General features: G+C 42.2%; 1 protein-coding gene across 20 annotated transcripts in view; it reads left to right on the forward strand.

Annotated features, from left to right (window-relative positions):
- The window catches only part of RAPGEF4 (Rap guanine nucleotide exchange factor 4), a 296,495-nt gene that overhangs the window by 196,125 nt on the left and 72,661 nt on the right, over positions 1–27,709 (forward strand). For 14 of the 20 annotated variants that reach the window (XM_070242021.1, XM_070242008.1, XM_023621998.2 and 11 more), the window contains 4 exons: positions 7,949–8,002; positions 8,318–8,424; positions 12,203–12,324; positions 13,914–14,097. In XM_070242021.1, the coding sequence (XP_070098122.1) occupies positions 7,949–8,002; positions 8,318–8,424; positions 12,203–12,324; positions 13,914–14,097 (467 nt within the window). The remainder of the gene's footprint in view (positions 1–7,948; positions 8,003–8,317; positions 8,425–12,202; positions 12,325–13,913; positions 14,098–27,709) is intronic. The other 6 variants (XM_023622000.2, XM_070242007.1, XM_070242015.1 and 3 more) reach the window with 1 other exon arrangement.

Below are 27,709 nucleotides of genomic sequence, written 5' to 3' on the forward strand. Positions count from 1 at the left end.
GGTAGCGGTGAGTGGTCTGCCTTCTCCCACTCTCAGCCCCCTCTGCTCTTCCTTCTCTGTTGCTGGTCTATGGAGGAAGGGAAGGGAAGAAGGACATTTCTTTCTTATTGTCTATCTCTCTACTTACATTACTTAATATATTCTTGCATTCTGTCTACTTTTTTGTTAGTATTATTAATGGAATACTATTCCATAGTTAACATATAAATCATAGTTCATTTAAATGTCCCATCTGACAATTCTAAAATCTGTGTCATATCTGTGTCTGGCTCTGATGCTTACTTTGTCTCTTCAGACTCTATTTTTCTTTGCCTTTAGCATGCCTTGTAATTTTTGGTTGAAAACCAGACATGATATATTAGGAAATAGGAAATGAGACAAACAGGCCTTTAGTGTGAGGTTTTATGCTAATCTGGCCAGGAGTTGGGCAGTGTTTAATGTTTCTTGTAGCTATAGACGCCAGAGGCTTCAGATTCCTCTAGTGCCCTTGTTTTTGCCCCCTCTGTTGTATTTGGGCTTCCCTAAAACGCCTCCTTAGATAGTCTCTGCATCTTGCAGCTCTTGCAGGTGTAAACCACTATTTTTATACTGCTATGGTGGGGAGCAGGTGGGGTAAGGGAAGTGTCCCATAATCTAATGATTAGATCTTAAGCATTTAGTGGGTCCATGGCCCTGCACTGTGACCTTCACAACTGCTTCTTAGCTTCTTTTTATTCCCTTAGTGACACAGGAACCCTAGAGGGGCTAGAGTTGGAGAAATGCCCTTCTCCCCGGTGGTATAGACTCTAGCAAAGTCTTTCCTCTAGAGTAGGCCTTTGTTATGGAGAATGCTCTGGGTGTATTTCACAATGCTTTCTCTTCCCCTCCCCTTGCCAGAACCACAAGGAGATCTTTTTTGGCTCTTCACCAAGAGAACCTGATGAGGTTCCTGGAGGTAAAACCCACAAAAATGAGGGGGACCACCTAAGACTGCCCCCACCCAGGAGTTTCTCACTCCAAGCCACTCCACATCCAGCCTCCAGCAAGCCGTCAAAATACCATCGTTGAAAGTTAAACTGGGGCATAAACTGGGGCATATTACAAATTTTAAGAGTTTATTTGGGCAAAAATTGATTTGACTGTGGCAGCACCAAACTGGAACTGGTTAGGAGCGCTCGTCTGACAGGAGCTCAGGGAGATATTGCATAGAGCAGAAGTGGAAGCAACGTAAGGAAATAATTGGCTATAGCTTCAAGCCTAGCTGGCTGTTTGTGATTGGGTGTCCTTAGGTTTCAACTTCGTGACTTTGAGGCACTTACAAGCTTAGATTTTGGTTTGCTTATGCAGGCCACCATGGCACTCGAGTCACCGAAGTCTAATGTCCTCCTTGTTTAATTAATCTAACACCACTTACATGTTCCTACCAGTTTGTGGCTTCTCTTCCAGGTAGGCAAACGTCAGCTGTGACTTTCTGGATTCTCTTCTCTCTCTAGATTTCAGGTGACAGTTTCCTCTGCAACCTCAGTTCTCTGATGGGCCCAGGGAAAGTCATTGTTTTCACCTTGTTCAACTTTTTCTTGTTTTAAGGACGAGTGACGATGTTCAATTTCTTTACATGTGGGAGCTGAAACTGGAAATCTGTAAGCTAATTTCAAACCAGCAAAGACTTTAAAAATAAAAAAGCCTACAGATGGAAGCCAAAGCGGTCTATAGATGATTTTTCCATTATTTAGCAAATGGAAAAACTTACATAGTTTTTTCAGAGTGGTGAAATCTGTCTGTGAGTCTGACTTAGTCTTTAATTTCATCTGGTCAACCAAAGAGTGATGACGTTGACGATAATTATTACAAGAATGAGACATACATTTCTAAGACCTTAGTTTAGTTATTCCAAAATGGCAAAACAAGGGAATGTAACTCCTAAAAGTTTATCATTTTCACTAAAAAATTGAATATTATTCTTCTTACTTCCTAGAGGTTTCCTCACCTGAAATGAGAAAGGGGGGATTTGAAAGCCAGAATGGGGGCCAGCCTGGTGGCACAGTGGTTAAGTTCGCACGTTCCGCTTCTCGGCGGCCCGGGGTCACCAGTTCGGATCCCGGCTGCACACATGGCACTGCTTGGCAAAAGCCATGCTGCGGTAGGCGTCCCACGTATAAAGTAGAAGAAGATGGGCCTGGATGTTAGCTCAGGGCCAGTCTTCCTCAGCAAAAAGAGGAGGATCGGCAGTAGTTAGCTCAGGGCTAATCTTCCTCCAAAAAAATAAATAAATAAAATAAGCCAGAATGTTGTTGCTTTTATTTGTTGACTTGCATTGTCTCACTAGTTATTTAACCCATAGAAATTTTGCTTTCCCAATGATCGAGAGCTTATTTAGGCCAGGTGCTTTATCAGAGTCTTCTCCTTCAGCCTAGTATGTTGCTCTGCAGACAGTACTCCTTCATTAAATACTTGAATTAAATTGGATGTGGACTTATATGACTCTTTATTGCACTGGGTTGCCAGAGTTCTGCCATGAGCTTTGTGTCCCAATCTAGCTTGTTATTCTTATCTCTTGGCTTAAAATGTTCCGCCTTGCCAAGGGCTTCTGTGAGCAAATACTTGAGTAAAAAGAATTACCCCATTTCAAAAGGGCCTGAGTATGGTTTTTCACAAGGCCTATTACAGTGCCTTATACCTCATTATCATCTATTGGGGAGTCATTGTGCATCTTGTAATGGAGGCTAAATTCATATTTTTTATCACCTGATTAGTATTTCTGAATTGGCTCTGGTGCCAAAAAGAATATTTTCCCTTCCTGTTTCTCCTTTTCAGTAGTAATATAAACATAATAAAAAGCAGTAGAATGCATCCCCTCTCCAGAAACAAACAAAAACCAATTACAGTCGATCCTGGGGGAAGTGTTCAGTGGAGAAAGCCAAGGAAAGCAGAGAGAATGCTGAATACTGCTGTTATCTGTTCTCTCTGCCTAGCTTTTTAGGATCATATTTTCACAGCCCAATTTGGATTCTTTCATGCCCAGGTGGGGAGGAAGAATTTTTGTCCTCAGCACGTGATTGATGTGTTGAGATGCATGACGTTTAATCGGGGAGAGGGATCCGTTCCTTTTAGGGCTCATTTGTGCTATGTGTTTTCTGGCTATGGGTCAAAACATAGGGCAGCCCTAGGAAGCAAACTGAGGAAGCATTACTGAAGGTTTACTCCATGCTGGCCCGGCATCTGCCTGCCCTTCCCGTTGGGAAGAGAGCCTGGGAATAGCAGGAGAGTGAGAGGGCTGGGGAGGGACCGGGGGCAGCCCTGTCCCCACTCTGTGGCCACTGCGACCACCCTGCTGTGCTGGGCCTGGGCCTGTATGTCCTCAGAGCAGCTCTTTGCCCTTCCTGTGCTGTGCTGTGCATCACAGAGAGGCCGACCTCTGCGAGTGTGTTTCCCGGGCTTGTCTGGACTTGGTTTTGCCCTTAGGGCTGGTTTTCTTGCTTTGGTGATCTCACTAATATCACCGTGCTGCTTGTTTCCTTCTTCTGTTTAACCTAATCATTTATAAAATGAAATTCTTTCCCTTATTTTTCTGGCTTCTGGCTGGAGAGAGATTAGACGTCGGAGGGTCTTGTCTCCTTCTTGGCAGCAGGAAGGCGCACAGCATCTCCAGCAGTGGCTGTATCTCCAGGACCTGGTGCCCCTCCTGGGTTCCACCTTCCACCAGGACACCTGGCTCAGGCTCTGGCGACACCTCCTTCTCCCTCCATCCCTCTACCAAGGGCTTCCTGCTTTGCTAACATCTGAGTTACCTCCCAATTGCTTGTTTGGCTTCTCAGCTTTTCCACCACCTGTACAGACAGTTCCCGACATTAAATCCCCTCTGTGGGAAGTACTCTGAATGGTTTCCATTTTCCTGCTCAGACTTTTGACTGCTCCCTATGTCTCTGGTATATTTGTCTTAGCCCTAGTAGGGCAGTTCCTCAATGCCAAATCTTTTATTGTTGCAAACTTGCTTTTTAAAAAGTTAATTCAGAACAAGCATGATACATGGTGCTAATGTGCCATCTCAGTAGGTCATTGTGGACACTTATTGCTGGAAACTCATAAGACCAAGTCTGATACCTGATAACCTAGAAGGGCTTGGGTACACTTGTCTCAATGAACTTTAACATGACAGAACAAAAACTCTTCCAAAGGATGAGCAAAGATGTCTCTAGAAGAACAGAACAGGTGGGATGGTGTCATGGTACCTATTGTGTAAGCACTGGGGTGAGATAGACCTGGATTCAGCTCCCAGCTCTTCAGCTTATTAGGTGTGTGAGCTCAGCCCCTATGTGTCTCTGGCCTTAGTTTTCTCAATAAAAAATGAGAGTAATAATAAAATAAGGATGTAACACATGTAAAGATGCATGTGTGGACAACACACGTAAAAGGCCTGACACAGGAAATGCTTGGTCCTGCCTTCAGGGCTGCCTTTCTTGTTTCAATTCTCACTAATATCACCATCCTGCTTCTTTCCCTCTCCTGTTTAACCCAATCATTTGTAAAATGAAGTGCTTTTCCTCGTTTCCCTAAAGCACAGCTGAGGTGAGATTCTCAAAAGGAACTTTACTTGAAAGCCAAGAGAAACCAAAAGGAAATAAATAAGCAAATACAAAAGCAATAAAGTCATGCTCGTAATGGAGGGGTCCCTGGAGAGGCACTGGCCAGTGACTTTGTTTCCCAGGGACCTGGCCTACCTGTCACAAACGCCCTCTGTCTCACCACATACGGCTGCTAGGCACCAGCATAGTTCTCAGAGCATAGGAGCTTGCCTAACCGAATGTAGTGTTCCTTTCAAAGACGAATTTCTCTTCCCCCAAAATGAAACTTTCCCTGCCTTCACCCTGGCTGTGTTCCTTGGAGGTTTGTTTACATAAAGAGACTATCCGCTTCTCAAAGCATCCGTTCATTGTGTTGCTAAATCCTAAACCTAAAATCTTTGAGCCAGGGAAGGTCATGAGAACGCTGCCTTCCAGCAAATTAAATAGTCTCTTGGTCCTGAAACTGGTACTAGGATTATCTCGCTAAAAGACAACCTTGTGTACATTTTGCAAATCAAAGGAACAATTTTGGTTGAAGCCTGTTGCTTCCTAATACTTTCTTCTCAGGGTTCCAAGGAACCAAAAAAGGAGCTATCCAACCAAATTAACTAACCTAGGAACTACTTGTTAGCATTTTGTTAAAATATTCTGTAGAATATTCTACAGAAATGGCTATTTCTGTAGAAACAAAAGGATGCAATCTTCAAATGATGTTTCATTGCACCTATCAAAGAATAAATATTCATCGGTACTCCTCACGCATGGGCATCTTCTTGACCTCTAGCTCAGCCAGGCTCTCAATGACTATGGCAAAGGAAAGTAGATTTTTTCATAGGAAAGAAAAGGTTACCTCAGATGCTAACGCCACATCCATCTACTCTAGAACACATGTACCTGCGCCTCTTTCTTCCAAGACAGGAAGAAGACATGAGTTTCTACTATTATTTTCAGCAATTCAGAGGCCTCTCCAATTTGCGTACATAACCAGGGGCAGTCCTAGACATATAAACCAACCTGTGTAATGGGAAGAGGCGGGATGCATGACTACTGGGAGCTCATGACTCGGAAATAATCAGCGTGTTTTAACTGCACACGTTTCCAGGGCCCTGGTGCATGCTGGTCTGGCGCTTTTGAACATTTTTCCGGATGACTTGGCATCACAGAATTTTCTCTGTCTTCTTTGAGGTGGTGGTACAAGCACAGGGCCTCCATGAGCTCATGGTCCCTCTCCCATCGGAAAGTCTGCCATAAGGGAGTGTGGGCTCTTTCAGGGCAAAGTCAGTCTCTCTTTAAAGCTACTGTTGAATTGGACCAGATTGGCATTTCTTGGTCTCTGCTGGCTGTAAAAAGTAGGCTGCTAAAATGCTATAATATTGCTGGACACCTGTGCACTAGTGATTCCAGGAGGAAAAAAGAACACGTGCTAGATACTAGCGAGGTGATGAAAATGGTTCGTGACTTCAGTGAGATTTCAGTCATTCTAAATAAATCTGTGTCTCGTCCATGCTTCTCTCAAAGTTTAGTATTCTTTTCTCTTTTCCCTTAATTCTATTATAATATTAAAAGCAGCAACCCATCTGAAATTTATTGTTGATAAAAAGGAAGGTATATGTTTATACTTGTAGATTTGTATTTAGGTACACAAAGTATTTTTAATTATATTGATGTTTATTTCCCCCATTGGTTATGTTTTTTAAAATTAGGACTAGAGAGAAAAGATATCAATTTTATTTTCAATGTAATACTTTCTATTTGCAAAAATTAGGGGTTTTAGTATAAAGTACAATAATCTCTGTATTAGTTTTTTGTGACTGCTGTAATAAATTACCACAAGCTTATTGGCTTAAAACAGCACAAAGTAATAAGTTTACAGGGCTGTAGTTTAGAAGTTTCACTGGGTGAAAACAAAGGTATTGGCAGCCAGTTCCTTCTGGAGGTTTTAGGGGAAAATCCATATATTGTGTTGCCTTTTCTATCTTTTAGAGGCTGCCCTCATTCCTTGGCTCTCGGCCTCCTCCATCCTCAGCAAAATCGGGCTGAGTCTTACTCACTGCTCTCTCTGTTTCCTCTCCTACTCCCTCTTCCATTTTTAAGGGCCCATATGATTATATTGGAGCTGCCTGCAAACACCAGAATCTCCCTGTTTTGATCCTTAACTTAATCACATCTACAGGGTTCTTTTTGCTGTGTCATCTAATATAGTCACAGGTTCTGGAGATAAGGACTTGGACCTCTCTGGGGTGGCCATTATTCTGCCTACTGCAAGCTCATAAGTGAACCTACCATCTTTTCTTACTTTCTGGAAGTGGCATGCACAGCGTTGTATTGATGCTTCTACCACCACCTTTAATTGAATATAACTGTCTTCTCCATTCAGAGATGCCATTACCGGATATCACAGAGAAATAGAGGGAAGGGGTTTCAGCACGGCTGGGGGAGTTAACTGTGTAGCAAGTCCTTTCCCTGGGATTCCAGTTCAGCACCTTCATCTGAACGTAGAATGTAGATAATGATAGGAGCTTCATCTAGATCCTAGAGTTGTTCTTACAGTCACAGAATCCCGAAAACTGTTCACCACTTTGCAAAAGGAAGAGATGGTACACTAGCTGCCCCAGTGGGTTCTAGGAACTTGAGTGCATAAACCACCAAGAAGCGCCATTTAAAAATTAAAACTTTCTTTCTAAAAATACACATCTCAGGGGCCAGCCTGGTGGTGCAGCAGTTAGGTTCACAAATTCCTCTTCAGTGGCCTGGGGTTTCCCGGTTTGGGTCCCGGATGTGGACCTACACACAGCTTGTCAAGCCATGCTGTGGCAGGCGTCCCACATATAAAATAGAGGAAGGTGGGCACGGATGTTAGGCCAGGGCAAATCTTCCTCAGCAAAAAAAGAGGAGGATTGGAGGCAGATGTTAGCTCAGGGCTAATCTTCCTCAAAAAAAAAAAAAAAAAAATACACAATTGCAGAAAAAGAATCTTAACTACATGAGACAGGTTGAAATTACTCATTTCCATTCTAAGTCAATGCTTTTTCCCCCTCCCCTGAGATGGGTCATTTTAATCTCTACTCATGTTTATCTTGTTTTGCTCGTTCCTCTGCACTGATGTTTGTTATGCTTTGAGTAGACATGGAGTCCCTTCTCATTAAGCCTACAAACATCCAATCATTCCTATCTGTTTGGTTTTTTTCATTTTTAACAATTTATTTAAATTTTGGCAAATTGAGTGGTCTAATTTTGCCCTTTGAATGCGTATGCATTCAAGTTCTTTAGGCAGATTTTATCTCTTATTTTTTAAATTCTATTTTGAGTTTTATAAAACTGGATGTTTTGTATTATCCCCCAACCCATAATTTTCTTTAGCGAACTTTTTGTTTAATTTTCCTTTGCTTTAACATTTTATTTTTCAGACACCTCTCATTGAACCTCACGTTCCTCTTCGTCCTGCTAACACCATTACCAAGGTAATGGGCTGTAGGTGGGTTGATGAGCCATCAGAGATAGCTTCTTAAGTAACCACTGGAGGTGGTCCATGTGTCAGAGCCGCACACCAGGAAACCTCGGGTACATTTTCTAGAGACACTAAATGTTCAGGGTGTCTCAGTTCTCAGCATAAAACAGTGACGTATCACACAAGTGAACAACGTACATGTATGAGTGAGTTGTATTTTTCAAGCCAGAGTCAGATTGGAAAGTGATTTAAAGATTCATCTGGTTTGTTTTCCTTCTATAAACTCTCCTTCCTTCTCTTCCCCTCCTTCCACCTGATTAAAATGCAGGTCCCTTCAGAGAAGATCCTCAGGGCTGGAAAAATTTTACGAAACGCCATTCTCTCTCGAGCACCTCACATGATTAGAGATAGGAAATACCACCTAAAGACGTACAGGTATGTGCGATGATTCTGCGGCCCCTCACATTCGCGTTTAGTGAAATTGGAACAAACTTGCCTTTCCCTGTTTTCCATCTTTGGGCAGCGTGTTTTATAATCCGCCAGGTTCTGGAAGATCTAAGCTTGTCTTGGATCCCTGCTTAGCTTCAGTTATCCTTAATATTCCCAGAAGTTACTCCAAAACTAATTTGCTTGAACATGGTTTAATTGTGATGAACACAGAGAAGAAAATTTTTATATTTCTATTTACTAGTGTTTTTTAGGAAAACTTCTGGATTTAATTGAGATTTACCTAACATTTACTGAGCATTTATTTATGCTTGAACACTTGTACCAGGCCACTTTCCATACATTATCTCATTTCATCCTTACCACAACCCGCTAGGTAGGTGAATGGCCATTTTTCAGATGATAAAACCAAGATTCAGGGGGATTAATAGTTTTCCTTCTCCAAGCCACATATCTACTGAGTGGCAGAGCCAGGATTCAAACCAAGGTTGGTTGACTCCCAAATTCAATGATCTTTTTGTTCATTCTATCATTTATTCATTCCACAAATTTATTAAGCACCTACTGGCACCAGGCACTATTGTGTTGCAAGCCCTAAGCATACAGGAGTGAAAAAAAACATGCAATATCCTTTATGGAGTTTACTTTCTAATGTAGGATTTCATTCTAGTATGCCTATAGTAGCTCTGTCCTACATCCCTAATCATGTAGACTAAGGACTCGTTATAGCTGTCACAGGGGTTAAAAAATTATAAAGACTGGGGCTACTGGTGATTTCGTTGAACCTTCTGTGATGACTGAACCATGGTGGGTCAACTACGGATTCATGTCTAATCTTTAACTTTTGATGTTATGAATTCAACAAGGGTTTAGGAACTAGAATGGCCTACATATGGATGGCACGTAAGCCTTCCCTCTCTCCCCACACCCATGGTTCAGACTCACGGCCCCCTTTCAGCAATCAGTCAGGCTCTCTTTCCCATTTAGCCTAGACATGACCTCAGAACCCATCAGACTTGGCATGAGTCAAAACCCATTTGATTCACATGAACCAGATTCATAAGACACATTGAAAAGCTAGAATATGAATTTTAAAATTACCATGCAGGATCTATATCTTTATGTGACTATCAACTATGGTAGAACCCATAAAATTATACCCAGTTGACCCTATAGCAAACCTTCAGGTGTGTCTGCTTCAAGATCCAGTCTCTTCCCCAAGGACAGAAATGGAAAGACATTGCAGTTCTTCCCCTTTGGATCACTTTTTCTGCATTCCACGCAAACTGACACTCTTTTGCTTGCATTTGTTGTGAATATGTTTACAAGACCAAAATCGGCAGTTTATTTGTTGCTTTTAGATTGGCCTCTTCTTGATAGAATTTTGGAAATGAGAGGGGCTTTGAGAAACACTTTGGTCGTATCAGTAGCACATTTCTCTTGAACACAGTCCATCTCGTAAGATTGTTCATCTAGGCCTTTGAATGTTGATATTTACTAACTACTATTTGGGATGATTACATCTGGAAGTCTTCTTCAGCCCTGGAAGTTCATTCTTTCTAGAGTCTATGGTCCCTACACACTGCTATAATTTAAAGGGAAGTACAGATTTTTTTTCAAAATCATGTGTCATATGTTCCCAGAGAGAGTTCAATCTCTTTAGCTCATTAAGTGGCTCTTAAAATCTCATATGGTTAAAGGACCTTTTTCTTTTTAAAAATTTATTATTTTTTCCTCCATTTAAAATGTGATTATACTGTTTCAAGTGTTGACTTGCGTTAGGGAAATTCCATTAAAATATGTCATCTTTGGTGACAAATAATGGAAACTAAAAGTCAGCCACCATAATCTCTTTCTTGCTCCATAGTACTAAGATTTTAAACCCCTGAAATATAGGTGTTATGTCTATTCCACACCCTATGACACAAATTAATGATCTGTTGGTAATAACCTGTGGACTCAGCTGGAAGCCAGAGGCATGATTTCTTTTTCCTACAGCACAGTTTGAGTTCCTTGTCCCAGACCTTGTTCCCAGTTCCATCCTCTGCCTCCCTCCTACTCCTTACCCCATTATATCATTGCTGCAGCGTTTGGGTGTTAAAGTCTCCGTAGATGCGGTATCACCCCGAGAGATCACTATCCCAGAGATCTGCTGTCAGTTCTAGAGTGGGTAGAGATCATTAAGGGAGAGGAAACCTGGTGATTCCATCAGCTACAAGGGGCACAGCCATGTGTCTTTGCTCTGTATTCTGACTGCAGGACTCTCACACCCTGTATGAGGGCCCAGAAGCTCTGAGAGCATCTCAATTCCGTGTACTCTTTTCAGAAAAGGTAATCATTGAATTGAAGACCACATGAAATTGATTTTCTCTACTTTTACAAGACTTTTTCCATTAATAAGTTCACAAATAAGAAGAGGAATATTTTGAAAGGCTGTATAGTTCTTTCAGAAAGAATACTAACTAGGTGCCTCGCTGCCTATTGAAGCTCTAATGTGTGGATGTAGATTGTAATCAGAGCAGTGCTGGAAATCTAATGGCCTTCTCAGTACATCCTCCTCTTGAAATAGTCTAGGATCTGGCCCGAATCAGGGCATCACAGGAGCTCTGATAGATTTCAGAGTTCCTCGAATATTAGAACTGGAAATGGCCTTAGAGGCCATCTTTTCCTCCTCCTTTCTTTTACAGATGAGAAAACTGAGAACCAGAGAGTTAAATGATATAGCCAAACTAACATAGCTAATAAGTAGCAGAGCTGGTGCTATATCTCATCACTCCTCCCAGATTAAGCCTCTTCCTAAAGTGGCACAGTACCAGGACTCTCTTCCAGGTTAAACTAGAGAGGAGCTCCCCGGGTTTGACCTAGCCTCAGCCCATGCCCTAGAGATGGTGACATCCTTAGCATGGGAGAGGAGGCCACCAGTGACTCAGACCCAACTGCGATGACTCCCTGCCTTGTTTCATTGTCCCTTGCGATTCATCCCTCAGACTCAACATTCCATTTCCTCCCTCATGCCACCAACACCTGCATTTCTCTCTCACCCCACTGAAGATTGCAGTATTTCCTAATGTGTATGTCTATAATTACATGTTTCCTAACTAGTGCATGTAGTTTGCCCATCTTGACCAACTTACCACAGAGGGACATCTTAGGGATGAATGTGTGACACTACACAGAAAGCATTTGGAGCTCTTCAGATGACAGGCTCTGTAGAAGTGCTGATGCTCATTACACAGAACTTTTTTCAAAGAGATGTGCATTGCTAATTGCTTGTTTCTCCCAACACCCCTCTGAGGAAGATCAGTAGTATTACTTGAAAATATAAAGTGCCATATAATTTTGCACTTATACAGCGCCTTACAGACATTAACTCACAAGGCTCAGGTGAAGGAAGTCAGAGTTTTGCTTAGCCTTTGTTTTACACTGAGATTTTCTGGGACTGGCTCAAGATGAGAGAGTTTCTGGCCGTGGGATTACTTGCCAGGTAGTGCTCCTGTCTAGCAGCCCTTCAGTCTCTACTGGTGCTGCAACTTGCAATGCTCTTTCATTTAGCAGGCTTGCGTAGAAGATTCTCTCATAAGCTGGGCGGTTTTATTGGTCTGTACAAGAGTTTGAGAACCTGAGGCCACACCGTGTGGTGTTTGTCTGCAGTAAGACCTCTTATGGTAGAAGAGCATTACGCTCTCTGGGAGGGTCTCCTTTCCGAAGAGTCATCGTCATCTGCAAGGTGGTCATTTCCCATCCTTTCTGTCGCACCTCCCCTTAGACAATGCTGTGTGGGAACTGAGCTGGTGGACTGGATGCTGCAGCAGACTCCGTGTGCCCACTCCCGGACTCAAGCTGTTGGGATGTGGCAAGTGCTGGTGGAAGATGGTGTTCTCAACCATGGTAAGATGAGCCACAGTCCCTGGAAAACCCTCAAGAAATGCTAATTGTGTTTCCCTGGCTAAGTTATTGCTGAACTCCCAAATGGGCAAGAAAGAATTATGCTCCCTTTCAGGACCCGCTGAGTTAGCATCTTCATTTAGCAATACAAATGCAGTAAGTGGATGCTATTGATTGCTATGTTCCACCATTGTACCTTCCTAACTTGGGAGAATGTATGAAGGGAAAATGAAATTGCAGCCTGAGTGCATCAGTTCCAATTATGTTTATTAGTTTGCATTCACAGTTCATTGATAGTGTGATTATATTCTGAGCATTCCATAGTAGTCTTGATGCAGGGGCAGAATGAAGAACAATGAAATGTGTGGCTGGGCTGATGACATGAAAGAAAGTAATGAATTCAGAAGCTGCCTTTTAACTGTGGCGTTATCTAGGAGAGCCAACATGTATACTCACAGCATGACCATATTTAAAATCAGGAATGTTCTCTGCCATGTGGCCCCTGGCTATCTGCAGGGGCTATAATTGAGCAAGGTAGATATGCAGGTCTGGAGTGTGACTGTGGTTGAACTGCTCATGCCATTTGTTGGAAGACTACTTTTCCAAACTGATGAACTATGAAAATCACTCATTTAATTTACCAACACCTAGGAATCCAACGATGGTCTTGCCAGTGTTTCTCAGATGTGAAGGTGCATACAAATCTCTTGGGACTCTTGTTAAAATTCAGATTCTGATTCAGCAGGTCTGGGATAGGTCCAGAGAGTGTGCATTTCCAACAAGCTCCCAGATGATGCTGATGCTGCTGTTCCGGGGATCACATTTTGAGCAGCAAGGGTCTACCACTTCTCTTTATCTTTTGACAGTATTGATGCTGCATCCTGAAAGGGGACTTCAAAGCTTTAGGACATAAAGATGAAGGATTCTGAGCCCAGTTCACTGACTTTGTCCTACCAGGATCTAAATCTTTCTGTTTAAAGGGAACAAGAGAAAAACCTTTTTAAAATCAGAGCTGGAAGGAAATTACCATAAGATCTTTCTAAGGGTATATGACCTAGAAGCTTGGTCTAGTCAGCTTTGTGCAAACAATTTTATTCTTTTTTTTTTAAAGTACAGACAGACATGTTTATAAACAGTCCATATAGAAAGAAAAACATGAATTTTGATCCTGAAAAAGTAGGTTTTTTTTTTTTTTTTTAAGTCTGTACTTTCAAAGACCTTTATAGAGCACGATCTGGCAGTTGGTTATTTTCCTGTTTGGGACATATGTCCTACATGCTAGAAAAGGTCACCAAGGCAATTTTTGCTGGTCAAAGTGCTCATCTCAGAAAAGTTGGCAGGTTCTCCTGAGAGAGTCCTAGGGTGGCTGACGCGCTGGGCGGGTCAGAGAGAGCTGTGAGGTGCTTGACTGTAGCCAAGAGGTCATGTCTTCCAGCTGCACAGCCCTGGGACAGGCGGAGTGAGGAGGGTGAGGAGTGTCACCACTTTGCTGCCACTTGGCTGTCTTGCCCGACACCATTCATTTGTTTCTGGTAAACAGGGCTGTGAGGCAGAAGTGCAACAGCTGACACTTGCCTCCATGTTTCCCGCAGTGGACCAGGAGCATCATTTCCAAGACAAATATTTATTTTATCGATTTCTGGATGACGAGCACGAGGATGCCCCTTTGCCTACTGAGGAGGAGAAGAAGGAGTGTGATGAGGAGCTCCAGGACACCATGCTGCTGCTGTCACAGATGGGCCCCGATGCCCACATGAGGATGATCCTCCGCAAACCGTGAGTAAGAGCACGTCGCCCACCCCTGCAGGTCATCCAGGCCACCGAGTGCTCAGGCATGCACGCCTGTGCAAGAGGGAAGTGAGGCTGATTTCAAAAGTCCTGGCCTCACTCGGGGTCAAAGGAGGGACTCTGAAGGGATGACACAGCAGGGTTTGTCCCTTTTCATTTTATTTTATTTTTGAGCCAGATAACTCCATTTCCCTTTTGCATGAGTTGCAACTATAGAGATTTTTAGTGGTTAGCTCAGAATGCCAAAACCGAGTCCACATATGAACCAACCTTTGGTCAATGACAAACAGAAGCTGCTCTGTTTCTATGCCAGTCTGCAGCAACCCCTTTCTTCCTAGTGCAATAGCACAGAGGTCGTCAGCACCATAGACCTCATGCCCATGCTCGTATTCATTCATTCATTCATTCTTTCCTTCAGCATTTCCTCTCACCCCATTCTGAGGCTTCTGCTGTTTAGCTTAAAGGCACGTTCTTAAGGGGACCCCACTGCTCCATGAAAGCTTCAAGGCCTCCATTCCGCCGGTAAGGCCCTCTCTCCCTTCCATCTCAGCTGACGCTTGCCCTCCCTTCCGTGGCAGCCATCAGCTGAAGCTGAGGGCTCTGAAGTGTTTAATCGGATCCATTCAGAGAGAATGTATTGAGCCCCTATTCCCTTTGGGCGCACGACTCCTTGCCATGGCGCATGTGAAGAAGCCTACACCACAGTCTCAATCTCAGGGAAACCTTTTCAATAGGGATGACTTGCTTCTGAAACCTCCTCACACAGGCTAATGTTTTTCTACTGAAAATGAAATCGCCCTCCACCCTGTAACCGATGCCAGCCAGCTGTGCATGTCGACTCTGAGTCACTGGGTTGGCCGACCTCCGTTTATTAGCAGGTCTCGATGAGGGTTAAATTTTACATGTCTTCTCTGTCCACTGGGCACTCTCCAAGAGTGAGATGTCCCTCTGGCCAGCTTCCCCAAGGTCTGCCCCTCAAACCGGATCACAGTAGCCTCTCTGAGTGCACTTTATTTTCGTTCCCCAGGATTCTTCCCCTTTCACTGCCCTTACTCAGTTCTACAAAAGGCTTTTCAACATATATCATTTTTTGTCACACCATGTCCCCTTTGTTAAAACTTTCTCTTGGGTCTAAATGATCCACACTGGTGTTTCAAAGGCCTTCCCTCATCCCAGTTGGCACCATCATCCTTAACTCTAGAACCATGGTTTTCAGCTCTTTTAGCTTCAAAACCCTTTCTTCAAACAAAAATTTTACTGGAAAATCCAAAATATCAAACAGAAAAGCCAGAGCTTCACTGACCTAATCATGAGTAGGGTCCAAGAAAGCTGCCCAGCCAATTTATGCCCTGTCTGCCCTGAAGGATTGGAGGGGAGGGTGGCTGCGGGGACACGAGAGAATCCTCAGGGCTTCAGGAACTCAGATGAACACCACCATTCTAAACCATGCTTTCTTTCCTGTTGACTGCTTCCCCTCCCTCTTCCCCACACCCTTTGTCCCATTGTCCATCATCATACTTCCTCGTCGTTTCCTGGATCCATCTCCTTCTTGTTCTTGCTGCCACATTCATTCGAGCTAATACCATGCAGTGGTTCTGAGTCAGGAGTGGAGCATTTGGAAGTATGTGAGGATGTTTGGGCTGTCACAAATGCATTAGGGGCCACACTGCTGGCATTCATTGGGCATTGGCTAGGACTAAAGGATGCTAAATATACCCCAATACCTAGAACCCTACAAAATAAGGAGCTGCCTTGAAAATAATGCCCCTGTTGAGACACATTGCTTTAGATATTGAGTTCCTTAAAGACAAACACATATCTCATTTTACTTCCTTCCTTCATTCATTTAACTAATATTTATTGAACACCTGTTTTGTTCTAGATACTTTGTTAGTTGATAAAACTGCAGAATTAGACAAGAGGGTTGCACCTCCTTCCTGGAGCTTTCTGTCTAAGACAAGAGACAGACCTTAAACAACTAGTTATGCAAGTACTTGTTTAATAACAGATGCATTACATGCTATAAAGGAAAATGCAGTGTATGTTGATAGAATATAACATGGAGGGGGGATTTAACTTGGTGTGGAAGTTAGAAAAGGCCACATCCTTAGCTCTGTGCATTACACCAAATAGATCACCAATAAACCTTTGCTGAGTGAATGAATGAACAAATGAATTTATAGCACTCAGCTCTTAGTTGCTTCAAGGGAGGCAGAAATGCCTTTTGATTCACAAATATTTTTGAGCATTTCCAAAGAGATTTTTAAAAAGGTAATAAAAGGGTTCCTACCTTTGAGGAGTTTATAATATAATAGGAGAGCTACTCCCAAATTAGATTCAGATGCAACAAACATTTATTGAGTGCCTGCTGTATTCTAGGCACCATGCTAGGGACATTCATACTTATTGTTTGATTCACCCTCACAAGAGTCTGAGAGCTGGTTTCATGAGTCACCCTTAGAAATGGGATGCTGTGTGTGTACGTCTTTTTTCTTCCATACGGCATTGAATTGCATGATCCTTGGTGGCCCAAAGATTTTTCAGAGAAAATTACATTCCAAAGACTGGACTTTTCTAGCCTATCACTGGCTGTTAAAGTACAGGTTTCACCAGTATTCCAAGGCACATCATTTTGGGTGCCCTTGGGATTTTCCCATTTTCCCAGACTTTATGAAACTGCAAACTTTGGAATTGGACTGGCGGTTCATCTTTTGACTTAGTACTCTTAGATTTTCTTTCTCTTTGGAGTGCAGTCCCCAAGAGATGAGAAAGTGAAAAATAAGGAATCTAATTTTATGAGACAGACCTCCAAACTCTACACACACACACCATTTTTTTTTTATATGATAGTAACCTTTGAAGCTTCTACTTTATTTTGTTTAAGTAGAAGGAAGATAAGCTTAGTTGATCAAGAATTGCCAGTATCACTGCTGTCCCTGAAGAGCCCAGCTGAGCACTTTGCTGCTGGAAACCTGAGGGCATGTTCAAAGGTACTGGAACTGTTGACTTTTTACTGCCCAAACTGCCAAGTCATTAAGAAATGTGGAGCCATGAGATGCATTGGCTCCATATCGACCAGAGCAGGACCCCCCAATTTTTTCACTCAGCACAGCTGCATTTTATAGTAGTCACCACTGCCAGAGAGGTTGCAGAACTCCGATAATTACTGGGAAAGAAATAACACAATATTCTTTGATGAGAAGATTACTTTGAGAATTTGATTGTATAATGAAGATGTTGCTTTGAAAGGTACTTGCCATTGTTCTGAATCTGAGACTCGCTAGCAAAAAAAGAAAAGTGTCACTTGTTTTGACAGGCTACTTAGAAAAATTCTCTGTTTATTACATTAACTGCGGCATTTTAACTGTCAAACTATGAAAGAATGTTCTGTAGTTTAAAAAACAGAATAGAGCTTCAGGGGAAATTTTTTGGCACACTCTTGTTGCTATTGGTGTTTTAAAAAAAACATACATTCTGAATGCGAAATTAGCTTTTTATGTGGTGGCAGGCAGAGTGACTCACAATGCCCATCCCGGTTTCGCAGGTGCAGACCTGGATGGCACTTGGGGGCAAGTGCTATAGAACAGTGACAGTTTGACGGCCCTGTTGTCGCTGCTCCCAGACAGGGCAATCAAACCTAAAATGAGCTCTCGGAGCTTATTGTTTTGATTTTGCTTTGTTTATAAGTCTAAAAACAAGAGGTTACTGTACAGAAAATAGATACAGTGGAGACCCTTACCAGCAGAAACATGCATTCTGGCTCCCTCTGAGCACGTCCTTTGGTTAGGGGCCATGGGCAAAGGGATGTGGAGTGACCAGGTAAGCAGAATGTTATAAACTTGAGGCCAGCTGGATAAAAAGAAGCTCCAGGGAGACAGCGAAGCCTCTTGCCATACAATCTTCCCAACCTCTTCTTCCAAGGAAAGCGAGACATAATGTTACACTGTTTAGACTGGTCTATCGGAGATCAGCTTCAAGGTGGGAGGGAAATGACCTAGATGCTGTTTCCCAAATCTAATTCTAGGTAGGTCTGCAATTCTCAAAGTCCCTAAAAGCCTAGAAGCTTAAGTAGTTGAGGAAAAGATAAAGTCAGTTGGGCCTAAGCAGAATCAAAAATAATATATATATATATACATAAGAGAATTGTTGGCAGGTTCTGGAGTCTTCCAAATGAGTTGGAAACTCAGAAACTTGAGTTCATTTATTTCATGTCATAAATTAATATTTTCTAACATATGCTATGGGGCGTAAAGTCGAAAGGAAACGATTTAAGATAATGAAGTGACAGGAGGAAATGCCCCAGGGCAGGGGTGGGGTTGTTGTTGACCAGTCCTGTAGGCTGCTTTGACAGCCCCCACCTGCTGTTCCACACAGTTCCTCTAGAGGGCACTTGAGGGGCTGTGTGTTTTCTCTTAATTAGCAGAGCCTGTTTTAGTAGGGTCTTCTGTCCAAGTTGTTTTTGAGGCTGTGAAATTTGAAATCCTGATAGTTATAGGGAAATTTGCTTCCTCAAGGGGACCGAGTTAGCAATCCTGAAATCGGAGGTTCCCAGTGTTTTGATTTCTTTTGGGATATGTCAAGAGATGTTCAAAGTTAGGAAGTCTATCCTCTTAATGCAAATCAGATGAAAAGAGAAGCATAACTGAGAGAGCCTCATCTTTAGGAAATAAGAAATTCACTGTGAATCTTTCCTTTCACCATATGACAAACTTTGCCTTTGCTTTTTCCTGGAAAGATTGCTGGGCCCTAAATGAAAGCTTGTAGAATTTAGCAGAAGGAATAATTGCATTAAGTGGGCCATTTCTTGGGTTTGGATTTGTCTCTCCCCTGTAACAGCAGTTTACCACTTATCCCTCGTGTTTACATGCTCAAGAAACCAACCATTGGGTTGCTGCCGTTATGACTCAGATTCGGGAGAGGGGAAGATGGATGTAGCTGCCCATTTACAGCTTAGGGTTCATTATACCATTACCTCGAGATTTTAATGACTCTTTATTGTTAAAGTCAATCTGTTCATTGTAGAAAATTTGGAAACTACTGAAAAGAGTCAAAGAAGAATAAATAACACCTGCCATCACATCTTCCAGAGATCATTATTTCTAACATTTTGGTTCCTAGCCCTCTGGTTATTTTTCAATTCCTAACTTTTACACTTAAAAATATATCATGGCATTCTCCCTTAACCTTAAATATTCTTTAAGGACAGGAGTTTTAATAGGTGCATAGTAGTCTCTCCTCTAAATTTTCCTTAATACATTCAGTTTGTCGTTGATGGATGTTTAGGTTGATTCTCAAGCCCTTTCTTCTTAACAGCAGCTAAAAATAATATTGAGTGCTCTTTTTCCCAAATTGAAGATCTCCTAGCCTGGCAGGGGTGCAGGGGTGGAGGTAGGGCCAGAGAGATGTGAGGAAAGTTCCAGCAGGGAACTGTAAGCTGTTTGACACTGAAGGCATGCCCAGGGCAGGAGTGCTAGTAAATGTGGCTGGAGAGTTGGGCCGAAGTCAGGCTGAAGGGGCTCTGCTCTGCCCTCTAGGTACCTTGAATGTTATGTTATAGCCATTTGGGGCACCACTGAAGAGTTTTAAAGGGAGGCGTGGTATGATCAGCTTTGCAGTGGGTAGGTTTCTCTGCTATCTGTGGAGAATGGGTTGGAAGGGCCGAGACTAAAGACAGAACACCAGATATTGAGTTTTATGAGATTAATTATATCTTGAGAATTTAATGACAGCATTTCAGATTATATGCATTTGACCCAAGAGTCTGCTAAATAAAGTGAAAGTAATACTGAGCATGGGAGCCCTGGATTCTAGTCTTACCAGTTTACCCGTAAGTCACCCAACATCTCCAGATTACAGATTCCTTACGCTATGAGTTTAACAGTACCTGCTTACCCTCCCCCGACTTCACGAGGGATTGTAAATGGAAAAACAAGTGCAATTGTGTTTACTCACAACCAGCATTTATTGAGCACACGTGTGCCAGGTGCTATGCTCAACAGTTACCTAATTCAATTCTTTCGGCAGAACTATGAGGTAGTTATTAATATTATCCCCACTTTATGGATTAGGAAACAGCCTTAGGTTAAGTCACTTGCTTGTGTTTATCCTGAAAGTGAGGGACCCAGGATTTGGTCCAGGTCTGTGTGACTCTGGAGCCTCCGTTCTCTACTGTGGTCTACCACCTGTCCCGGACTCAAGGGGACTCAACGTGGCCTCCTCGGCTTATTCTTTTTTTTTTTTTTTTTTTTTAATTAAGATTATGATAGATTACAATCTTGTGAGATTTCAGTTGTACATTATTGTTAGTCATGTTGTGGGTACGCCACTTCACCCTTTGTGCCCTCGCCCCACCCCACCTTTTCCCTGGTAACCACCGATCAGTTCTCCTTATCAATATACTAACTTCCACCTATGAGTGGAGTCATATAGAGTTCATCTTTCTCTGTCTGGCTTATTTCGTTTAACATAATACCCTCAAGGTCCATCCATGTTGATGCAAATGGAACAATTTTGTCCTTTTTTATGGCTGAATAGTATTCCATTGTGTATATATACCATATCTTCTTTATCCAATCATTAGTTTCTGGGCATTTAGGTTGGTTCCATGTCTTGGCTATTGTAAATAATGCTGCAATGAACATAGGGGTGCATGGGACTCTTGGGATTGCTGATTTCAGGTTCTTAGGGTAGATACCCAGTAGTGGGATGGCTGGGTCATAAGGTATTTCTATTTTTAACTTTCTGAGAAATCTCCATACTGTTTTCCATAGCGGCTGCACTAGTTTGCATTCCCACCAGCAGTGTATGAGGGTTCCTTTTTCTCCACAACCTCTCCAACATTTGTCACTCTTGGTTTTGGATATTTTTGCCAATCTAACGGGTGTAAGGTGATATCTTAGTGTAGTTTTGATTTGCATTTCCCTGATGATTAGTGATGATGAACATCTTTTCATGTGTCTATTGGCCGTACTTATATCTTCTTTGGAGAAATGTCTGTTCATGTCCTCTGCCCATTTTTTGATCGGGTTGTTTGTTTTTTTGTTGTTAAGCTGTGTGAGTTCTTTGTATATTATGGAGATTAATCCTTTGTCGGATAAGCAGCTTGTAAATATTTTTTCCCAATTAGTGGGCTGTTTTTTTGTTTCAATCCTGTTTTCCCTTGCCTTGAAGAAACTCTTTAGTCTGATGAAGTCCCATTTGTTTATTCTTTCTATTGTTTCCCTCATCTGAGGAGTTACATGTCCGAAAAGATTCTTTTGAAACTGATGTCAAAGAGTGTACTGCCTATATTCTCTTCTAGAAGACTTATTGTTTCAGGCCTAATCTTTAGGTCTTTGATCCATTTTGAATTTATTTTGGTGAGTGGTGAAAAAGAATGGTCAATTTTCAATCTTTTGCATGTGGCTGTCCAGTTTTCCCAGCATCATTTGTTAAAGAGACTTTCTTTTTCTCAAGGTAGGCCCTCCGCTCCTTTGTCGAAGATTAGCTGTCATAGATGTGTGGTTTTATCTCTGGGCTTTCAATTCTGTTCCATTGATCTGTGGACCTGTTTTTGTACCAGTACCACGCTGTTTTGATCACTGTAGCTTTGTAGTATGTTTTGAAATTGGAGATTGTGATGCCTCTGGCTTTGTTTTTCTTACTCAGGATTGCTTTAGCAATTCTGGGTCTTTTGTTGCCCCATATGAATTTTAGGATTCTTTGTTCAATTTCTGTAAAGAATGTCCTTGGGATTCTGATTGGGATAGCATTGAATCTGTAGATTGCTGTAGGTAGTATGGACATTTTAACTATGTTTATTCTTCCAATCCATGTGCATGGAATGTCTTTCCATCTCTTTATGTCGTCATCAATTTCTTTCAAGAAAGTCTTGTAGTTTTCATTGTATAAATCTTTCACTTCCTTGGTTAAATTTATCCCAAGGTATTTTATTCTTTTTGTTGCGATTGTGAATGGGATTGATTTCTTGAGTTCTTTTTCTGTTAGTTTATTGTTAGCATATAGAAATGCTACTGATTTATGTATGTTGATTTTATACCCTGCAACTTTGCTGTAGCTGTTGATTGTTTCTAATAGTTTTCCTAGGGATTCTTTGGGGTTTTCTCTGTATAAGATCATGTCATCTGCAAACAGTGAGAGTTTTACTTCTTCATTGCCTATTTGGATTCCTTTCATTTCTTTTTCCTGCCGAATTGCTCTGGCCAACACCTCCAGTACTATGTTGAATAGGAGTGGTGAAAGTGGGCACCCTTGTCTTGTTCCTATCCTCAGAGCGATGGCTTTCAGTTTTTGTCCGTTGAGTATGATGTTGGCTGTGGGTTTGTCATATATGGCCTTTATTATGTTGAGGTACTTTCCTTCTATACCCATTTTATTGAGGGTTTTTATCATAAATGGATGTTGGATCTTGTCGAATGCTTTCTCTGCATCTATTGGGATGATCACGTGGTTTTTGTTTCTCATTTTGTTAATGTAGTGTATCACGTTGATTGACTTGTGGATGCTGAACCATCCCTGTGTCCCTGGTATAAATCCCACTTGATCATGGTGTATAATCTTTTTGATGTATTGCTGTATTTGGTTTGCCAGAATTTTGTTGAGGATTTTTGCATCTATGTTCATCAGTGATATCGGCCTGTAGTTCTCCTTCTTTGTGTTGTCCTTGTCAGGTTTGGGGATCAGAGTGATGTTGGCTTCATAGAATGTGGTCGGGAGTACTCCATCTTCCTCAATTTTCTGGAATAGTTTGAGGAGAATAGGTATTAAATCTTCTTTGAATGTTTGGTAGAATTCTCCAGAGAAGCCGTCTGGTCCTGGACTCTTATTTTTGGGGAGGTTTTTGATTACTGTTTCTATTTCTTTACTTGTGATTGGCCTGTTCAGATTCTCCATTTCTTCCTGATTCAGTTTGGGGAGGTTGTAAGAGTCTAGGAATTTGTCCATTTCTTCTAGGTTGTTCAGTTTGTTGGCATATAGTTTTTCATAGTATTCTCTTATGATCTCTTGTATTTCTTTGGTATCTGTTGTGATTTCTCCTCTCTCATTCCTAATTTTGTTTATTTGCGATTTCTCTCTTCTTTTCTTGGTGAGTCTGGCTAAGGGTTTGTCGATTTTGTTAATTTTTTCGAAGAACCAACTCTTTGTTTCATTGGTCCTTTCTACTGTCTTTTTTGTTTCAATATCGTTTATTTCTGCTCTGATTTTTATTATTTCCCTCCTTCTACTGACTCTGGGCTTTGTTTGTTCTTCTTTTTCTAATTCTGTTAGGGGTCATTTGAGGTTGCGTATGTGAGCTTTTTCTTGTTTAGTGAGGTGAGCCTGTATTGCAATGAATTTCCCTCTTAGGACTGCTTTTGCTGCATCCCAAATGATTTGGTATGTCGTGTTCTGATTTTCATTTGTCTCCAGATAATATTTGATTTCTTCTTTAATTTCTTCAATAATCCATTGTTTGTTCAGTAGCATGTTGTTTAGTCTCCACATTTTTTCACCTTTCTCTGCTTTATTCTTGTAGTTGATTTCTAGTTTCATAGCATTATGATCAGAAAAGATGCTTGATATTATTTCAACTCTCTTGTATTTATTGATGCTTGCTTTGTTTCCCAAAATACGGTCTATCCTTGAGAATGTTCCATGCGCACTTGAGAAGAATGTGTAACCTGCTGTTTTTGGATGAAGTGTTCTATATATATCTATTAAGTCCATCTGGTCTAATTTTTCACTTAATTCTATAATTTCCTTGTTGATTTTCTGTCTGGATGTTCTATCCATTGGTGTTAATGGGGTGTTGAGGTCCCCTACTATTATTGTATTGTTGTTGATGCCTTCTTTTAGTTCTGTTAAGAGTTGCTTTACAAATTTCAGTGCTGCTGTGTTGGGTGCGTATATATTTATAAGTGTTATGTCATCTTGGCGGAGAGTCCCTTTTATCATTATATACTGTCCCTCTTTATCTTTCTTTATCTGTTTTGCTTTGAAATCTACCTTGTCTGATATTAGTATAGTGACACCTGCTTTCTTTTGTTCATTATTAGCTTGGAGTATTGTCTTCCATCCCTTCACTCTGAGTCTGTGTTTGTCTTTGGGGCTGAGGTGTGTTTCCTGGAGGCAGCATATTGTTGGGTCTTGTTCTTTGATCCATCCTGCCACTTTGTGTCTTTTGATTGGAGAGTTCAATCCGTTTACATTTAGAGTGATTATTGAGATGTGGGGGCCTACCGCTGCCATTTTATGTCTTGTTTTCAGGTTCTCTTCAATTTCCTTTGTTCCTCGTCCCATGGTTTAGTCTGTTCTGATGGAGAGCTGCTACTCTCTGTTATTGTCCTTCTACTTATCTCCTTTGCTCTTGGTTTTGTAGCCCCTTTCCTTTTTTTGATTTTTCAGGAATGAGGGTTTTCCTGAGCATTGCTTGAAGAGGAGGTTTTTTGGCAATGAACTCCCTTAATTTTTGTTTATCTGGGAAAGTTTTTATTTCTCCATCGTATTTGAAGGATATTTTCACTGGGTAGAGAATTCTCAGCTGCAGGTTTTTGTCCTTCAGATTTTTGAATATATCATTCCACTCTCTTCTAGCCTGTAAAGTTTCTGCTGAGAAATCTGCTGATAGCCTGATAGGGGTTCCTTTGTAGGTTAATTTCTTCTGCCTGGCTGCCCTTAGTATTTTCTCCTTGTCGTTGACTTTTGCTAGCTTCACTACTATATGCCGTGGGGTTGGTCTTCTTGCATTGATAAAGTTTAGAGATCTATTGGCTTCTGTCACATGAAGTTCCATCTCTCTCCCCAGGTTTGGGAAGTTCTCAGCTATTATTTCTTTGAATAGGCTTTCTGCCCCCTTCTCCCTCTCTTCTCCCTCTGGTATACCTATCATCTTTATGTTGCATCTCCTAATTGCATCAGATAATTCTTGGAGAGTTTCTTCATTTCTTTTTAGTCTTAGTTCTCTCTCCTCCTCTGCCTGCAGCATTTCTATATTCCTATCTTCCAAATTGCTAATTCTTTCCTCCATATTATCAGCCCTACTGTTCAGTACATCTAGGTTTTTCTTAATCTCCTCTATTGTGTTCTTCATTTCCAGTATTTCTGTTTGGTTCTTCTTTATAGTATCAAACTCTTTTGTGACATAGCTCCTGAACTCGTTGAGTTGTCTATCTGAATTCTCTTTTAATTCACTGAGTTTTTTAATGATGGCTGTTTTGAAGTCATCGTCATTCAGGTTATATATTTCATTGTCTTTGGGATTGTTTTCTGTGTATTTGTCATTTTCCTTCTGTTCTGGAGATTTAAAATATTTTTTCATATTGCTTGATGGTGTAGATTTGTGCCTCTGCATAGAGATAGAGTTTAGTTACTGCTTCCACTTGTTTCTACTGGTGTGGTGGGGGAACAGCCGCTTATACTGCACCAACCAGGAACCCTATCACCTGTTACTAACTGGGCCTGGGCCCCCCCTCGTAGTCACAGTGGTCCTCTGGGTTCCCTCTTCAGCTGTGCGGGCCGTCACAAGGGGGCTTCAGGCTGTTGGTGCCTACTGTTGCAGATCACCTAGACGTGCTCCCTCCTTAGGGTCTGCAGCTGGGTTATGGGCTTTCCCAGCGGCCAGGGGCAGGATCACTTATATTTGCAGCTCTGTCACTGTCGGCACCCACAAAATCCCACTTGTCCACTATGGGTCACAGCAGAGCTATGGGCATCTTCTGCAGTCTGTGGTTAGCTCACCTAGTAGCTATGCTACTTTTGTCCCAGGGTCTTCCAGCCTTGTGGTTGCCGGGCGGGTGCTCTCTACTAGTGCTGTGCAGAGGCTTTCACTGAGGCTGCTGTGAGACTGTAGAGTTTCCCCCTGGGCCATGGAGCCAAGTTGCTGGAACTCCACCCAGCCCCAGTCCTCTCCCCCAGGATCTCAGGGAGCCCCTTGCCCTGTCTAGGGGATAGCCAGAGACCTTGAGTTCAGTGGCAGTTGGCCGGCTGCTGCCCTGCCTGGGATTCTCCTCTTCGGGACCCTCCCAGTGTTGTGGATGCTGGGTGGCGCCTCTCCGCTAATGGCAGGTAGAGACTTTGCCTGCTGCCCAGACGGAACTCTGGAGTTTCCCCCCCGGGCCGTGGAGCCAGCCGCTGGAGCTCCACCCAGCCCCAGTCCTCTCCCAGGAGATCTCTGGTAGTCCCGAGCCCCCCAGGCGACAGCCACAGTCCATGAGACCGGTGGCGGCAGCTGGCGGGCTGCTGCCCTGTTGGGGATTCTCTCTGGGAGCCTCCCAGCATTATGGATGCTAGGCGGGGCCTCTCTGCTAATGGTGGGTAGAGGTTTTCCCCACCGCCTCCGGTGTGTAACTCTGGAGCTTCTCTCTGGGCTTAGGTGTAATTGCAGGGGGCTTAGGTAGGGCTCTGGTCACCTGTTTCCACCGTCGCTCCTCTGGTGTGCGCTCCCTCCTGCCCTTGGTGTGTGGCGATGTTCTGGGGGCATCCGCTGGAAGAAAGCCGCTTGCAGGTACTAGGCTGTTCGCGGGTTGGGGTTGGAGAGTTTTCACCTATCTCCACCTCCTCCCAGAGGGAAGTCCGTCTGCCTTCTGATGTATAGCAGCGTGGGTCTCTCAGGCATCCTGAGATGCTATATGGATATCCTTTGTTAAGCGATGAATGTCCAATTAGTTGTAGATTCGAAGGGGGAGAGACAAAGAAGACTACTCACGCTGCCATCTTGGATCCAACCCTCAGCTTATTCTTTGAGCATTCTTGAGGAAAGATATCATGGAAATCTGATTTTAAAGTACTTATTACAGACTAACCTCGTCTCATTCAATTATTACCATATAGACCTGAAAGGAGTACAAGTGTACATACTATCTACTGTAAACAAAAATTCTCGTCAACTCATTAGCCGGAATTACAAACAAAACTTAGTAATTATATAATATATGACTCACGCTATATAGTTTGTATAGTGACCTCATATACCTCACTGCTTTGAACCTCAGAATAACTCTGTGAACAGAGTAGGACTTATGTTATCATCCACAATATACAGATGAAGAAATTGAGCTGTGGAGATGTCGAATGCCTTCCTTAACATCGCAGAAGTTTAGGTGGCTGAACTAGGAACTGAGCCCAAGTCTGCTCACTCTAAATCCAGTTTCATTTATTTTTTTTTTGTGGATAACATTCTTTCCTCTCTACTAGGCTGCCTCAACTTCATCCTCTCCAGTGGATTTACTGAACGAGCAGTGAAATCCAAAGAAATACGGATAAGCCATCAGTCCCTGATTAATTTAGAATTAATTTTTGCAGGGAAAAAGTAATGATGCATCCACGTAGCACCTTTTCAAACAATGTTTGCATTTTCTGTCAGACATCTATGCCTCATATACTGTCTGATTCCATCCAAATTTGTTTTTCTCAACTTGCTGCTTAGGTGTTTTAAAGGAAAATATTCATAGTCGTACCTTTTAAAAAGTTTGATGTTAAATTTCTCAAGTGTCCTTGTAGTCAACACTTTTGCTAGAAGAATATCAGGCATATTCAGTTTCTAAATATGAAAAACCTCAAATCACATTGTCCAAAAAACACTAAGCTCTCAGAGATCCTATATTATGGAATCCTTACCCCATGT

The sequence above is a fragment of the Equus caballus genome, chromosome 18 (assembly GCF_041296265.1).
Source record: "Equus caballus isolate H_3958 breed thoroughbred chromosome 18, TB-T2T, whole genome shotgun sequence".
NCBI lineage: Eukaryota > Metazoa > Chordata > Mammalia > Perissodactyla > Equidae > Equus > Equus caballus.